This window comes from Xiphophorus couchianus, chromosome 23 (genome assembly GCF_001444195.1).
Source record: "Xiphophorus couchianus chromosome 23, X_couchianus-1.0, whole genome shotgun sequence".
Taxonomy (NCBI): Eukaryota; Metazoa; Chordata; class Actinopteri; order Cyprinodontiformes; family Poeciliidae; genus Xiphophorus; species Xiphophorus couchianus.
This window is the reverse complement of record NC_040250.1, coordinates 1,993,319-2,010,449: the sequence shown is the minus strand read 5'-3', so window position 1 is coordinate 2,010,449 and position 17,131 is coordinate 1,993,319. Positions and strand designations below refer to the sequence as shown.

General features: G+C 39.2%; 1 protein-coding gene across 6 annotated transcripts in view; it reads left to right on the top strand.

Annotated features, from left to right (window-relative positions):
• The window catches only part of LOC114139297 (teneurin-3), a 187,966-nt gene extending 171,203 nt beyond the window's left edge, over positions 1 to 16,763 (top strand). For all 6 annotated transcript variants that reach the window (XM_028009148.1, XM_028009152.1, XM_028009151.1 and 3 more), the window contains 7 exons: positions 3,521 to 4,404; positions 6,438 to 6,613; positions 6,911 to 7,146; positions 10,126 to 10,422; positions 12,407 to 14,018; positions 14,498 to 14,628; positions 15,138 to 16,763. In XM_028009148.1, the coding sequence (XP_027864949.1) occupies positions 3,521 to 4,404; positions 6,438 to 6,613; positions 6,911 to 7,146; positions 10,126 to 10,422; positions 12,407 to 14,018; positions 14,498 to 14,628; positions 15,138 to 15,890 (4,089 nt within the window). In that variant the 3' untranslated portion in view covers positions 15,891 to 16,763. The remainder of the gene's footprint in view (positions 1 to 3,520; positions 4,405 to 6,437; positions 6,614 to 6,910; positions 7,147 to 10,125; positions 10,423 to 12,406; positions 14,019 to 14,497; positions 14,629 to 15,137) is intronic.
• The last annotated feature ends 368 nt before the right edge of the window (positions 16,764 to 17,131 follow it).

Here is a 17,131-nt window from a genome sequence, read left to right as displayed (position 1 = left end):
GAGGCTCTTTGGACCTTCAACAATGGTCCTCAATAACTTTGGCTAAAATGATATGAAACCAGCTGCTTTTCATGTTTTTCATAAAATATATAAATATATTTTTCTGCAACAGAAAGAGACCAGTCATATGTCAAACTCTGTGCTTTTTTAATAATTTTCCATAAATACCAAAATCCCATTGGAACAAAATATATTTATATCCTGTTCTTGCAAACATTTTATTTTAAAACCTAGAAACAGAAAAGAAATAGTGGTTCTTTAAAAAATATAACAAATTTTATTAGTAGATAACTTTAGCAAATTTAAACTAATTTAATTTAGCTGAAATGAGGGAAAAATAACTCTTTGTATCTTAAAAGTCGCAGACTTTATACATCTGTCAATGTCACTGTTATCTCCAGTGGGGACCTCTAAATGTAACACTGTTTTGTTGTTTTTATTTAAACTCCAAAGATCAAAAAGACATGAAAACTGAGTGGATGCATGATCATAAAATCTGGTTTTGTGTACAAAGAATCAAATCTGTCTTTTGAATCAGTAATTTGACATAATTATTTAATTTTAGTCTAATTATATTAGTGTGATTTCTTTTTAATGTTCAAATCTGCAATCATCTCACAAACCATGACAGGGAATAACTCAAACCAAAAAATATTTTAAATTAAACAAGCAGCTTTCTGTTATTCTTATTGTGAGAAATACAGTGTGTCAAAAGGGATTTTTCTTCATTGTTTTACATGAATACTACATGAACTTTTTCAATAATAATTAGTCCATAAAATGTGTTCTAAATAGATAAAGTAATCCAGGACATATTAATAAAGTCCTGAAAATGCTAAATTAGAGAAATTGTATCTTCAGAGACCAAGAAAAGCTTTTAAGCTGTTACTCCTACTGAGGTGGCCTGACTTCACAAACTCACACAATACATGAGGTCCAGACACATGTTATATAATATTATGTGACAAAAGCAGATATTACAAATGATTTCTTTCTGTTGCATTATAAGTGCAATTAATGTATAATAAGCTTTCATTTCAGTTGATGTTTGGGAGTATTTTCCTTGTGAACAGAACAGAAAGCAATCAGTATTTGTGTTTGTGAGTGGGTGGTGTGCTGAAAGAGGGAGAACATGAGAGAACATGAACAGAAAGCATTAAGCTTGTTACTTTTTCCTTATTAACCAACTCATTTGGTGCAAAGCAGCCAAGACAAAGCATTGGCACAACTGTGTGATCCTCCGGCACCCGGGCTGAAGAGCTGGCTTGCTGCAATTTAACTAGTGGAAGCCTTAAAGGCATTGTTTTTTATTGTTAATCACCAAGTGAAAAACACAAATTAGGGATGTTTGGACAGTTTTAATGACATGGTGTTGTTTCTCAAGGCCAGGTTAGTCATTTTTCCGCTGTTAGAAAAAGAAGCTTTTTATCCTGTTAGAAACTCCGGCTGTAATTGTTAGAGAAGGAGTTTGGCTTTGGCTCGCTTAATGTTCTACAAGATGTGATTAATTATCTCATCACTTTAAATGCAGGAGACTTTTCTTTCATGTCATTTTGATTTATTCTGATATATGTCATTGATCACCATGTGAAGCTTTTCTTTCAGGTTACACCACCAAACCGCACAGCTTTAATGGAGCAGGAAGGCGTTAATTGCATGCTTAATGTTCTTGTATAAGACATGCTCATTTACTTAGGTTGAAATCCACTAAGAAATGTAACACTGTCAAGATGAAAATCATTAAAATGAACAGATTAGTTATCCCAAACATGTTAAAATAGTCAAAGACCTTAGACTTTTTGGAAGAGATGAACATTCAGCTACTGGACGGCACCACTGAGTAAAACTAGAAGCTGTTGTTTAATAAAGTAAACCCACTTTTATTAGCAAATATTACAAAGTGTAAAAATGTCACATTTTGTAATATTTTAAACCAGAAACTTTGGATTTTATTGAGATTTGTCTAATCATGAAATAAAAGGGAAATAATTCACGATTTTCTAATTACTTAAAAATAAATAAAACACAGACATTTACTACAATACCCTAAAAATCCAGTTCAGACAACTGAGTTTAGAAGTCATCTAAATCAGTGTTTCCCAACCCTGGTCCTCCAGACTCACTGCCCTGCATGTTTTAGGTATTTCCTTTCTTCAGTCCAGCTGATTTCAATTAATGACTGATTAACAGGCGTTTGTTGAACTGCAATCAGTTGAATCAGGAACATTAAAGCAGGGAAACCTCTAAAACATGTAGGACAGTGGGCCTAGAGGACCGGGGTTGGATCAGCCACAAAAACAATGGTGATTGAGACATGATCACCTGTTTATTGGTCAGAAAGAAGTGGATTTACCAACTATCTACTGCTGTGTCTTCCCGAAGGGAGCCTCCTACTGCAGGTCATCACAGAAATACGGTTTAGGATCCTGGTTTCATTGTTGAGAGGGGAGTCCATCTGTTTTATATGCCAGCCACACAACAAAACAACCCAGTTGTGAGCTTGTAGGATCAAAATTTACAGAGTTCCTCCTGGCTCTTTAAAATCTTTTATCCCAGCTTTGGTAAACAAAAGACAATCCTGCAGGTGAAAGATTTAAATTCTGTATTGGACTCAATCCCCTCCAGGTAGATCTGTTTGTATTCAAATATGGAGCAATAGCCCAAAACTGGATTAAAGCTGTTTATTGTAATGGAACAACTGCATTTTTGGGAAAAGTTGGAAAGATGTAGGTCTTTGTCTGGACAATAAATTTCTGACTTTCTCAACTCCATGCATTTTTTTTTTTCTCTGATTGGTTGGTTTAATTGTCTCTCTTATAAATTAGATATTGAAACTCAATGAGCCAACTTGTATAAATGAAGGCCAAATAAATTTAAAAAAATCTTTTAACAGTTCCTCACAGATATATTTGGAATGTACGCCACACTTTTCAGATTTTTAGTGGTAAAAAAGCTGAAAACCATTTAGAATTTTCTTCCCACATTACTAAATGTATTTCTTTGTGTTGCTCTATCATATAGAACCCCATAAAAATACAGTACAGTTTGTGGTTGTAACACAACAAAATCTAAATGTTCGACGGCTGTGAATACTTTTGTGAGGCACAGTGTGTTAGGATGTTAGTATTGTGCTTCAGAAAATGCTCCTTCTTGATATATTCCATACAAAAGATTTCCAGATTTGAGTGTGAAGCCTCTTCTGTCACACTCTGACACTGACAATCTGCCATTCACAGTGAGCTTTGTGGAGGTTAGAAGGAGGCCGGGGTTTGTAATTCTTTCTGGCTCTTATTTTTCTTGACACAATAACATCTGTCACGTTTCTGATTCAGTCTGCGCAGATTCATCTGCCTTTTGGCTATGTTTGCTGACACATTGTGAGTGTGTGTGTGATAAAAGTTTTATAAAAATAACTTCATGGAGCACTTTTGCTGAAAGAAGATATCACTGAATAAAATACTTGTTTTTTTCTCAATTAAATTAGAGTTAGAATTATATGTAATTATTTTCTGCATTGCAGGTGATTTTAGAGTGGCCCACAGATCTAGCAGTCAGCCCGATGGACAACTCTCTGTATGTTCTGGACAACAACATCGTGCTGCGCATCACTGAGAACGGTCAGGTCAGCATTGCAGCAGGCCGACCCGTCCACTGCCCGCTGGCTGGACTGGAGAGAGGCGTAGCTGGTGGACAAAGAGCTCATTTAACCCCTCTAGAGTCGGCCGTTTCCATCACCATATCCTACCACGGTGCCATCTACGTCGCAGAGACAGATGAGAGGAAGATGAGCAGGATTCGGAAGGTTTCCGTGGATGGGGAGATAACACATTTGGCCGGAGCTCCCTCCGACTGCGATTGCAAGAACGATGCCAACTGCGACTGCTATCAGACAGGAGACGGCTATGCCAAAGACGCGAGGCTGAATGGTCCTTCTTCATTAGTGGCGGCTCCAGATGGAACGCTATATGTGGCAGACCTGGGGAACATCCGCATCCGCGCTATCTCTCGAAACGGGCCAACTTTGACTTCCAATGGCGGTGCTTATGAGGTGGCTTCCCCCGATGCTCAGGAGGTCTACATGTTCGACAGCAACGGCACCCACCAACACACCGCCAGCTTGCTCACCGGAGACCTGAAGTACACGTTCAGCTACAGCACAGAGAATGACATCACAGCTGCTACTGACAGCAGCGGGAACACCCTGAGGATCCGGAGGGATGCCAACCGCATGCCGGTGCGGATCGTCGCCCCTGACAACCAGGTGATTTGGCTGACGATGGGCACCAACGGTGGCCTGAAAACATTGACGGCGCAGGGTCAGGAGCTGGTGCTGCTCACGTACCACGGCAACAACGGCCTGCTGGCCACAAAGACTTCAGAGATCGGCTGGACAACTTTCTATGAGTGAGTAGAAATACTGGGAATGATTTGGCACGGTCTGATTGATTTAACTTTCAAATTAAGGAAACAGCTCACAGTGCAAATTAGAATACACCTTTCACTTTGTGCATGCTAATAAACATGATGTAAACGGATGAGATTTGCTCTTTGGCAGGTAGAATTGTGTTTGGGAATGAAACACCACACCCTGCATCTGTGGGATAAGAAGGAACTATTAACGGTCATGTAATTGAAATTTTATTTATTTATTTTTGATGTTACCTTTTGTCATTATTAATAAACTGCAACTCTACTAAAGTTTTAATTAAAAATCAAAGGCATCTGCACATGAACATTTTTAATGAAGGTGTGTTTTTATGTGTGGGCTGTGCAGTAGATTAAAGCGAACATTTGTCTGCAAGACCACTTAAGTTTATTTAGATCCACCTCTTTCTTTCTTTTCTTTCCTATTTATGTGTTGCAGATGATGCCAAGACAGAGGCTCTTACTGTTCTGTGTTGTTCCTTTAACCCTAAGCTGTGGTCAAGTTTTTAAAGTCTGTTATAATTACACATCAGACTTTGCGAGAATATTAAAACGCTCTTGTTTTTATTATTTTTTTTAGCTTAATAGTGATTCAGATCTCTAGTATAACATTCTGACCTGATGATGATGATGATGATGATGATGATGATGATGATGTATAGGCCGCCTTCAGCTGGTCCAGAGTGCTGCAGCCAACCTTGTGATAAAATCAGGTCCATTCTGTCACATGATTCTTGCCTTGGCATTTTTACCGGCATCCAGTCGGTTTTAGGGTCCAGTGTGAAGTTCTCTTTGTTGCATATGGAGCCCTGCATGGCCAGGGACCTTCATATGTGTCCGACTTGCCTCAGCTGCTTGCTAAGGTCAGCTGATCTGGGTTTGTACGACCTTGAACTAAAACCGATATTTTTCACAGCTATTCCTATATACGAACGTTCTTTGAATTATTGTATTTCTTTGCAGTATTTTTTTTGTTCATATTGTAAATGTACATGTACTTTAACTTGTAAGGAACTTTGTGAGTCTTCTGAGAAGCACTATATTAATTAATTTTACTTATTTACAAAAAAGCAAAATAAGAAGGAAATTTGGAAGGGGTCAAATACATTTTCCCCACTGTATATATTTACACATTAAAACAACATATAGAAACATAAGGCAGATTTAATGTTTTCCAGGAATTTGGCTGTTTAAAATTGCTTATTTTATACCTTTGATCCCTATTAATATATTTTTTAAATATGGTCATGTTGTAGATTTTTTGTTGCTTTGAGGATTAGATTTAAAGTGTCAAAAGTAACTATTTTTGTGATGTATGTTTCATGAATCTGTCACACATTTATTCTATAAATGGTGAATCATTCCTACCTGCAAATTGCCATGGGTGCAGAATTAATTGAAATCTAATTATAAAATGTCCCTCAGATGTGTAAAATAGCTCAGTTAGACCTCAATAACTCCATGAAGTGAGTTACATTTGTTTTTTTTATTAACCAGTGCTATTAGAGCAGTCACAAGTGTAAAAAGGAGATTAAATAAAATAAATAATTGTATTTAATTAAAGTAAGTCACTTAGATTTTTTTATCATAATCCAATTTGTTTTGGCAGCAAAGCATCTCAGCGTAATTTTTTTGTCACGACATTAAGCTGCACATGATACCCTCACTACAACAAAAACAGCCAAACAGCCAATCATGATTATGACACATCAATCACTCTAAAAAATAAAATAAAACTCATTATAAGTCTGTGTAGTTTTATTTAATCTTCCTGATAGCTGTGAGATGCGTCACTCAGCCTTATTTGCGCCTGAGCCACTTTCACAGACATCCTTCCTCTTCTGCGCCAGAAGTGTGAGATATCCGGGGATGAAAATGTGACATTTTAATTACAAGAAAGTCAGCCGTCTCACCCAAGTATGAAACAGCTGATAATTGAAATGCATTGTAGCCTGGGAGCCCTCATACATATAAATGCTTTGTCATTTTTGATGTTTCCTTTTGTCAAACAGCTACGACAGTGAAGGCCGCCTAATGAACGTGACGTTCCCCACGGGAATGGTGAATAACTTGTACACAGACATATACAGTGCTCTGATGGTGGACATCGAAAGCTCCCTGACAGAGGAGGAAATCAGCATCACCACCAACTCCTCCGCCATCCGAGCCTTCTACACTCTGGCTCAGGGTAAGGCTTCGTCGCCGGGCTCCACAGCACAGCAGCTGTTATTTATCATTGTTTCAAGGGTCTGCAGGGCAATGTTGAGTAAGCCTGAGTCATGTATCATTATGACTCAGAGGGTCCGGCAGTGTAAATGATTGCTCTCTGGGAGTGTGGGCTGGGATGTCAGGGAGACGCACCAACCTTGTTACTAAGTGCTTTCTCCTCTTCCACAACCAGATGGACCCGTTATTTCCTCACATCACTCTTCTTTTAGACTTCAAATAAAATCAGAGATGCTAAACAGTTGTTCTCCACCAACAGACCAGTGTAGAAGCAGCTACCAAGTGGGCTACGACAACTCGCTGAGGATTACCTACGCCAACGGGATGGACACCCACTACCAAACAGAGCCCCACATCCTGACTGGAGCTGCCAACCCGACTGTCGCCAGGCGCAACATGAGCCTGCCAGGAGAGGTTGGGCAAAACTTGGTGGAGTGGCGCTTTCGCAAAGAACAAGCCAGAGGGAAAGTTATCGTATTTGGGCGAAAGTTGAGGGTAAGTGTGGATGTGGTTTAAATCCCCCTCTTTTCCCCTCTGTGGCACAAGCGGCACTAATGATATGAGACGCATAAAAAACAAAAGAGAGGTTGTAAAACTGTGTGAACTGGTTCTGTAAACAGAAGGTTATTCTGGGCAGATTGTTTAAAAACTACTGTTTCTCCTAAAATAAAGACAACACATTCACTGTTGCTGCCAGTAACACTTTCTATTAAACAAAGAGGACAGCAGATGATATCCAAGCCAATATGCAAGCGATGAACATTTCACAATAATCTGGAGATAAAAAGCCTCCTAAGAAATGTGTGAAATATGAGTAAAAGAAATGATTGCTAATAATTTTGGTTATTTTATCATCCCACTCCACAGTGGAGTAAATATATTAAGAACAAACAATTCTGAAGTGAAACTCTCAGCATCCACAACTTCTCTGCAAAGCAAGATTCTGGTGTCAGATCTGAAATTATTTCCACTTTACAAGCATTGAACAAATTATAGTTTATAAAATCCAAATGTGTTGCTCTGTGTCACTAAAAATATAATGATTACATACAGTATATGCATAATAAAAAAACAGTGATCATTAAATACAAATAAAAAGTCACATCCATATCTGCATGTGGCACATTTGGAAAAAAAGAGGCTGACCAGTGAAGGTAAGACAGGTAAGTGATGAAATAACAAATTACTGGTCACAGTTGTGCTAACAACACATTTTGGTATGAACGCTGTTACTGAGTGACGATGACTCAGTTGTTGCTAATTTCATCATGTGATGTCTAAAGCGAAGTCAGAGAAGTGCAGTAGGTAGTTAAAGAAAAACTTTATTTTCAGTAACATGTCTGCGGTTGGGCTGCACGGTGGTTTAATGGTCGTTGGTTTGCTTTAACATTTAGCTTTCAATGCTGAACCTGAAAATGTGTCAAATGTTTTGGCAATCTCAGAGTTAAGAGGAGGATCTCCATTTTGTAGCTGTTGTTGTTTTTGTAATGCTAGCTGTGCTAATATGCTAAAAACAGATTAAAAACAGTGTTCATGCCAGGCTCAAAAAACATATTTGGATTGCTGTTCTTATACTTTTCGAAATTATAGTTATTAAAAAATAATCTGAATGATCAGTATTTATACTGCCAGATCAAATCCAGAAATCACAAAAATCTAATCGATTTGTTTATAATCGCAGCTCTAAACGCTAGAATAACTAGATAACCATGAACATGATGTCCTTGAGGCCAGATAGAGAAACTAAACCTCTAAAAAGGCTGATGAGCAGCAGCTGTGTCGCTCGTGGCTTGGCACCTGTTGCGTGTTTCTGGCATCGCCGTCTGTGCTGTTGCAGTTTGTGCTCCAGGCTAATCAGGAAACTGATTGTGCTGCTTTTTGTAAGAAGCTAATTATACCGAAAGCAAGACAAACAGGAGGGAGCTTCATTACTTGAATGTTCTCAACCTTTTTATTATTTTCAGCATCATTAAAATACACCAAGACTTCATGTTTTTAATGGACGATAAATTTTCTGAATAAAAAAACAGAACTTTTTTAAGAGTTAAAAATATTTCATAAATGTGTTTATGTGAAAGAAATACTTAAACCACAACAAAGGAGTTGAGGAACAGTTTTGCAATATTTAACAGTTCGTTGGTTGAGAAATCAGTAGAAAAAACACAATAAAATTTAAACGTCGGATTTGCAGTTTGAAAAAGAGATGAAAAAGTTCTGATGTCTAATGGTTGAAATCAACTTCAACAAATAACGTTTCAGGTCGTTTGTCATGTGTTTGCTCACTTAACATTCATTCCCAAACAAATTCCCAGTGATTACAATCCAACGTAAGCATCACACCTCTTTCTAATCCATTAACATTTGGTTTTTAAATGTTGTTGATATTAAACTGAAACATGCATACACATTGAAACATATCGATATGTAAATATGCTATTTTTAATTAAACCGCTTTAACACATTCATTTTGATTAATTAATAATGCAGATTTTAAATCATTCAAAATTTTAACTCGATTAATTAATTTATGTTTTACATGCAAACATAAATCTGACACACAAACAACATTTACTAACAACAGTGATGGACGACGAAGCCGCTTCTCTCGGCCCACTGGGGGTTCATTTCTGCTTCTAACATGATCTGACGGGACTCTGGAAAAGTCTGTTGTTGTGTTCAGGTTGTGTTAAGAGGAGTTGTCCTATCAGCAAAGCTTTTCAAGCCTAGAACAGCATCTCAATGCTAACCATGCTGCAGCAGCACCGACTTTGCCTGCTCTAATCTCAGTGTCCACAGCTCAACATTTCTGAAGAAGGGATTCTGGAAACTCTGGAAAGCTCCAATCTGATGGTCGAATAACAGATTAAAAACAATAATTATCTTTGTAGGGTTCATACATATTCATTAATTTAGCAGCAAAAAAAGTTTTTGAATTGAAAATTATTTTGCCCATTTAAATAGTTTTTGATTTATTGTGATTAATTAATAACAGACCCTGCAATTAACTCTATAAAATTTTTAATGGACTTCCACCTCTAGTTTTAGGATCACCGTGTCTGTGACCTTAGGCCTGACCTTCGTTCCCCTGCCTTAGAAGATCATTAATATTCCAGAGCTTTATATAAGTCCAGTCCATCTCTTCCTGCTCCCTTTTCCCCGACTCTGATGCAGTTTTATGATTTACTCTCCTTCATGAACTTCTCTTGGATAGCAAGAACTCACTGTGACTTTTGTCACCACCATATTTAAGACCTTTAATTTAAGACCATCTGAACAGTTTACAGTGTCTTTCTGTTTAAAAGGCTCCTCTTTGTGATGTGTTCTCTTATACAGAAAAGCAGTAACATTTGAATTATATACATATTTTATTTTCTGTTTAACTGTACGTCTTAAAGAGCTTTCGGTTAAAAGAGGATCCTGGCTGCAACTCGGAGTACAGTTTTTATCTAACCAGCTGTTAAATTTTACCCACAGGTGAATGGACGGAACATTCTCTCTGTTGATTACGATCGCACCCTGAGGACTGAGAAGATTTACGACGACCACAGGAAGTTCCTGTTAAAGATTATATATGACACTGCGGGCCACCCGGTCCTGTGGGTGCCCAGCAGTAAGCTACTGCCAGTTAATGTGAGCCGCACAAGCACCGGGCAAATCAGTGCCCTACAGAGAGGCCCCACCACCGAGAGACTCGAGTATGATAGCCAAGGCCGGCTGATTTCCAAGGTGTTTGCAGATGGGAAGATATGGAGCTACACCTACCTTGAACAGGTGAGAAAATCGCATCACCAGCAGAAATAATAAGAAAGATATATTGTGCAGCAGAATAGTTTTACCCCAGAAGATAAATGTGGACCTTAAGTTTCCCTGCTGTTTCTCTGATATATGTCAGGGTTAATTAAGTTCAGGAGGCCTCAACATGATTTAAGCAGGAAGGCTAATTGCCACTGCTACAATTACATTTGTTCTCAACATTTGTGTGAGGCTGTGAGCGGGAGCAGCGCAGCAGGACGTTCTACCTCAAAACGCATTGCTCATCGTGGAAAATGGACTAAATGTGCTACTCAGTCATAAACTCTTTAAAACACAGCATCTCCACCCAAAACACTGCAGAATCATACAGCTGAAAGTTTACATACACCAAAAAGAAAGACACAAAACATTTGCATTTAAATCAGATCAAACTTTTCTTGTTTACAGTCAGTTAAAATGACCAAAATTATTTGTATTTGCAAAATATCACATTAACAAGAAAAAGAATATGTCAGAGGTTTATGTGTAAATGTCTTCAAAATCAGAATTTGACATATATTTCCTCAGTTTTTGCAGTCATTTATATAAACATCTGATCTTGAAGATGTAAACAAAAATCTGTTTCAATCATTTTCTCATTTGGGAAATCCGGTCTGATTTAACTTCAGTAACTGAGAAAAAAAGGTGGACGTCTCTTTTTATTTGCTGTATGTAAACTTCAGGTTTCACCTCTATAATCAGAGTAATTTGGGAAGAACTAATGCTCCCAAAATATCGTCTTTGGCTTAACAAGAAAAGTTCTTAAGATGAGACATAAGGAAAATGTTTGGTCTGTCCAGATCCAGACGGTGCAATAAAAAGTGTCGTCTCCACACCAACAGGAGCAGCAGCATTAAATATGCAGGAGATGCTTGTTTGCTTATTGTTTATATAAATATGAAATTTAATGTGTTTTGTATTTAGTTGAATAAGTTAAAGGCACTTTCACTAAAACTAGTCAGAACATGGATTTCGGATCACAAATAAAACGTGTAATAAAAGGTTATACTATTTAAATTCAAGGACAATTTTTGATGATATAAAAAAAACTGTAAAATGGTGTTTGTGATTACTTTTAATGACAGTAACAGAAAATGTTATTTTGGTCAAAATTTGTAACAAATATTTTTAATGTATTGATTTTTATTAATAGGTGCATGTTAATATTATAACTCAGGGTGGTTTTGATTGCTTCATGTTCAGCTCTTTTTCTATGTATTTCACCTGCATATATGTTAAATATTTCAGTCCTCATTTAAGATACATATAAATAAATAAAAGTTAACTACATTGATGCATTTTGTGTATTTTGCTGTTCCATGTCAAACAGCAGCTCTCAGATGTACACTTCCCCTCATCTCTTGTAGACTGTGTTTAAAATTGTGCAGGAATGATCAGCAACAAAAACATGCAAATACTTTTTTTTTCCTCCAGTCTCTTCTGACTCCATCCTGTCATTGCATGACCTAGAAAGGCCATGTCAACACTGACACTGGCAGCACAAGGGGGCTCAGGAAACCTCGGTGTAGCGACGGATGACTGGGCATGACATTTTAACAGAGAGACTTTGGGAGACAGAGCACACTCTAAAAAATGCATATTTTTTGACTTGATTAAGCAGGCTGTCTGGATGCCAGGAGTTAATAAATTGCTGATAGAAATGTATATGTATGTAAGAATTACATTTAAATCAGACTGTATCTCATTAAAATGTTTTTAGCTAAGTCCTAACCTAGCACACTAGATATCCATTTCTTTTGGTAATTTTGCATTGATTTGATAATGTGGAACTCGGGTAGCTCAGGTCTCACAAGTGTCACAGTTCTACTTTCTACATTTTTTATGCACAAGGTTTCACCTTTCCTCAAACCAGAAAATTTCTACTTTCTGCCTTGTTTTGAAAATATATTCTGCAGGCAAGCGACTAAAAAAAGAACACTGTGTTTTGCTCTCTTCCCCTCAGTCTATGGTTCTCCTGCTTCACAGTCAACGGCAGTACATATTTGAGTTCGACTCTCTCGAGCGGCTTTCTGCTGTCACCATGCCAAGTGTGGCCCGCTACACCATGCACACCATCCGTTCAGTGGGCTACTACAGGAACCTTTATCACCCACCTGAGAGCAACGCCTCTGTAGCTGTGGATTACAGCGAAGACGGCCTCCTGCTGAGAGTAGCTCATCTTGGGACCGGCCGTAGAGTTCTGTACAGATACCGCCGGCAGAACAAGATTTCTGAGATCTTGTACGACAGCACGAGAGTCAGCTTCACCTACGACGAGACGGCAGGTGTGCTGAAGACGGTCAACCTGCAGAACGAAGGCTTCATCTGCTCCATCCGTTATCGCCAAGTTGGTCCCCTGGTGGACCGGCAGATTTTTCGCTTCAGTGAAGATGGCATGGTGAACGCACGCTTCGATTACACGTATGACAGCAGCTTGCGTGTCACCAGCGTCCAAGGCGTCATCAACGAAACGCCGCTACCCATCGACCTGTACCAGTTTGACGACATCTCAGGAAAGATCGAGCAGTTTGGGAAGTTTGGTGTCATCTACTATGACATAAATCAGATCATTTCCACGACTGTCATGACGTACACAAAACACTTTGATGCACACGGACGCATCAAGGAGATCCAGTATGAAATATTTCGTTCACTGATGTATTGGATTACTTTCCAGTACGACGATGTGGGTAGAGTCACTAAGAGAGAACTCAAGATTGGTCCCTTTGCCAACACCACCAAATACAGCTATGAGTACGATGTGGACGGCCAGCTGCAGACCGTGTTTCTAAACGACAAAGTAGTGTGGCGCTACACATACGACCTGAATGGAAATCTGCACCTGCTGAATGCTGGAAACAGCGGCCGGCTCCTGCCTCTGCGCTACGACCTGCGAGACCGCATCACCCGCCTCGGAGACATCCAGTACAGGATGGACGAAGACGGCTTCCTCCGTCAGAGAGGAGCAGAAATCTTTGAGTACAACTCCAAAGGACTCCTAGTGAGGGTCTACAGCAAAAGCAGCGGCTGGACAATCCAGTATCGCTACGACGGCCTCGGACGCAGAGTCTCAACTAAGACCAGTCTGGGCCAGCACCTGCAGTACTTCTACGCAGATTTGAGCTACCCAGAGAGGATAACCCATGTATACAACCACTCCAGATCAGAGATCACCTCCTTCTACTACGACCTCCAAGGTCATCTCTTTGCTATGGAGATCAGCAATGGAGAAGAGTTCTACATTGCTTGTGATAACACCGGCACACCTCTGGCCGTCTTCACCAGCAACGGCCTTCTGGTCAAACAGCTTCAGTACACCGCGTACGGCGAGATCTACTTTGACTCTAACCCTGACTTTCAGCTGGTGCTGGGCTTTCATGGTGGACTGTATGATCCTCTGACCAAATTGCTGCACTTTGGAGAGCAGGATTATGATATCATGTCTGGCAGGTGGACGATTCCAGATATCTCTGCTTGGAAAAAGGTTGCCAAAGAGCCGGCTCCTTTTAACTTGTACATGTTCAGAAATAATAATCCTATCAGCAAGGTCCATGAACTGAAAGAGTATGTTGCAGGTAAGATATCTTCTTCTTAAAGCAGAGAATTTTGATAATTGTATTTTTTGAGAACATATCTTTATTCTTCTGTTCTCCACTGAACAAAAATACTGAGTAGTTTGCTCAGATTAGCTATTAATTAATTGATTTGTCAACTGAATGATGAAGATGAGGATGATTTAAGTATTTTTAAAGTAAACTCAGTGCTGACCTGAAACCTTTATATTGGGCAATATGTGTTGCTTATTGAGGTCAATAAACCTGTCTGGCACTTTCTGGTTCAAAATCCAATTTTTGTATAAAATGTAACCCAAACATTTGGCTAATCATATGTAACTAATCAAGGGTGGTGTTATTACAGGGGAATAACTTTTTCAAATATGCCTGGATTGGTTGGATAAGTAGTTACTTAAATATTGCATTTTGTTGTTTTTTTTTTTTTTACAGAAGTTAGGATAGGAGTCATGAGTTTTTAAAGTCTTCTTTTGATTTTGCAGATGTGAACAGTTGGCTTGTAACGTTTGGGTTTCATCTTCACAACACCATTCCCGGGTTTCCCGTTCCAAAGTTTGATCTGAGCATGCCCTCCTATGAACTGAGGAAGAGTCAGCTGTGGGATGATCTGCCGGTGGGTAAAAAAAGCTCTTTTATTTACTGAACAGATAAATAGAACCTGCAGCTAATACAGAAAAAAAATACTTTGTTTACTTCACTGTCTTGAAGGTGCCATCCCTTAATTAGACTGCCATGTATTTCATGGAATATCCACCTTAATTGGTCTATTTTTGTATAGTAATTATAATCATATAACTAGAAAGTGTATTCCTCCGCCTACCTTCGGTTAATAGTTGAAATGTGTTCATGCTGTCTAATTTTATATGAAATGCTGCTGTTAAAACACTCTTTGATGTTATATATGCAAGAAATCCTTAGTCTTAAACCTTAACACACTCACATAAAGGAAATCATCAGAGATTTATCTACATTAGACTTAAGAACATGGCTTAAAAATACCACTGCCTCAAATAGGGATAAAAAGCAGCTCTGTGAAGCCAAGCAGTAGCTGGTTCTAAATGGCCTAGAGACTCAGGTTCTGCCATGTTCAGGCGTTAACGTTTCACTGCACTTTTCCTACAGTCTATCTCTGGGGTCCAGCAGGAAGTAACCAGACAAGCGCATTCTCTCTTGTCATTCGAGCGGCTGCCAGAGGTCCATCTCAGCCGAGGTCGAAGAGGTGAAAAGCCTTGGCTGTGGTTCTCGGCTGCAAAGTCTCCCATCGGAAGAGCTGTTATGTTTGCCATATATAAAGGCAGCGTCCACACAAACACGCTCAACGTGGCGAGTGAGGACTGCATTAAGGTTGCGACGATCCTCAATAACGCGTTCTACCTGGAGGACCTCCACTTCACCATAGAAGGACGGGACACGCACTTCTTTGTGAAGCCGGGCCTCCCGGACGCCGACCTCGCCGCGCTGCACCTTACCAGCGGACACAAGACCCTGGAGAACGGCATCAACATGACGGTATCTCAGTCCACCACCGTCATGGACAGCAGGACTCGCCGCTTTGCAGACGTGGAGATCCGCGCCGGGGCTCTGGCTTTTCACATCCGCTACGGCTCCACGGTGGACGAGGAGAAAGTGCGGGTGGTTGGGCTTGCACGCCAGCGCGCCCTGGCGGGGGCGTGGGCCCGAGAGCAGCAGCGGGTGCGTGACGGGGAGGAGGGGGTTCGCCCCTGGACAGAGGGGGAGAAGAGGCAGCTGCTGAGTGGTGGGAAAGTGTTGGGATACGACGGGTACTACGTGCTTCCCATCGAGCAGTACCCGGACCTAGCAGATAACGCCAACAACATCCATTTCCTGCGGCAAAGTGAGATTGGGAAAAGGTAACAATTCGAGGTGGATTACCTGCCAAAGAAACTGAGTTTTGGTAGTGAAATCAATGTGGAGGAAATGAAACAGCAGCTGTTATGTACAGAGTGTGGCTTTGTTTTGTAAAAAATACAATAAAAAAAGAAACGAGTAAAAAAGAAGGAGAAAAAGGGGTCAAAAGCGATGCTGTGCATTGTGACCTACAGACTTCAGAGTAAATGTACAACTACACAAAGCCTTAACATGGCAATTACAGGTCAGCTCCTCTGTAGCACAAGCCTTTTGGACTCGGGACTCCAAAGCAGAGGAACCTGGATGTTTTTAACCAGACGCTGAGCTGATGTAGGTGTTTTATGTTTGATTTTTTTATGTTTTCATCTGGAAACGTGTGGTTGAACAAAGTGTCAATGGAACAGAGGAAATGTTTACATTATGCATCCCTGCACTTCTCTAGAAGTACCGGGTTCATGGATCCACGTTCCTAGAGCAAGCAGCGTTCTCAAGCAAATATTTGTTTTTAAAACCAAGAGACTTCTGATGTTTATTCTCACCAGACAACCACTATGTATACCAGATTTAGCACTGTAAAACATCAATATGTCATTTTCTCTTTAAAATGCTTTTAAATGGAAAAAAAGATGTTTCAATACCTAAAATAGTAATTGTGGGAGAAAATACGTGCAGCGAAGTCGTGATGAACTTTGTTGAGGATGTGGAGCAGCACAGGTGTGTCTTGGATATCACAGGGACACCATCTTTTGTAAATGATCCAAGAGTTTTATGCAGTTTTTTTGTTTCTTTTTAAGAAACTGAATCAATGTCTGTACAAGTCATTAACAGTAATTTATGTTGTGTTTATACATAAATAAAGTCAAGCTGGTTTTAATTTCATTCTTGATATATTTTGGGATTTTTTTGTTTCCATGCTGTTCACACAAATGGCACCGTTTTTCTTTACTGAGCTTCAAGTTTCCAACACTCATTTCATTAGGTTTAGTTGTTTGTTTTTAAAATTTTTGACAACTTAAATCAGCTCAAATTAGAAATCTATAACATTAATATTATCTAGTCAGTTTTAATCATACGTTTTTGATACCTTTTCTCAAAATCACCATCAGTTTTATTCGCCAAGTTTCTTCACACAAGCAAAACATTTGATTGTCAGTAAAAACATTCAAAATATAAATATATCAAAAAGGCTAAATAAAATGTTTTTTTTTTCCTTTCTTGTAACGTGTGTATATAGTGTTTTTATAAAG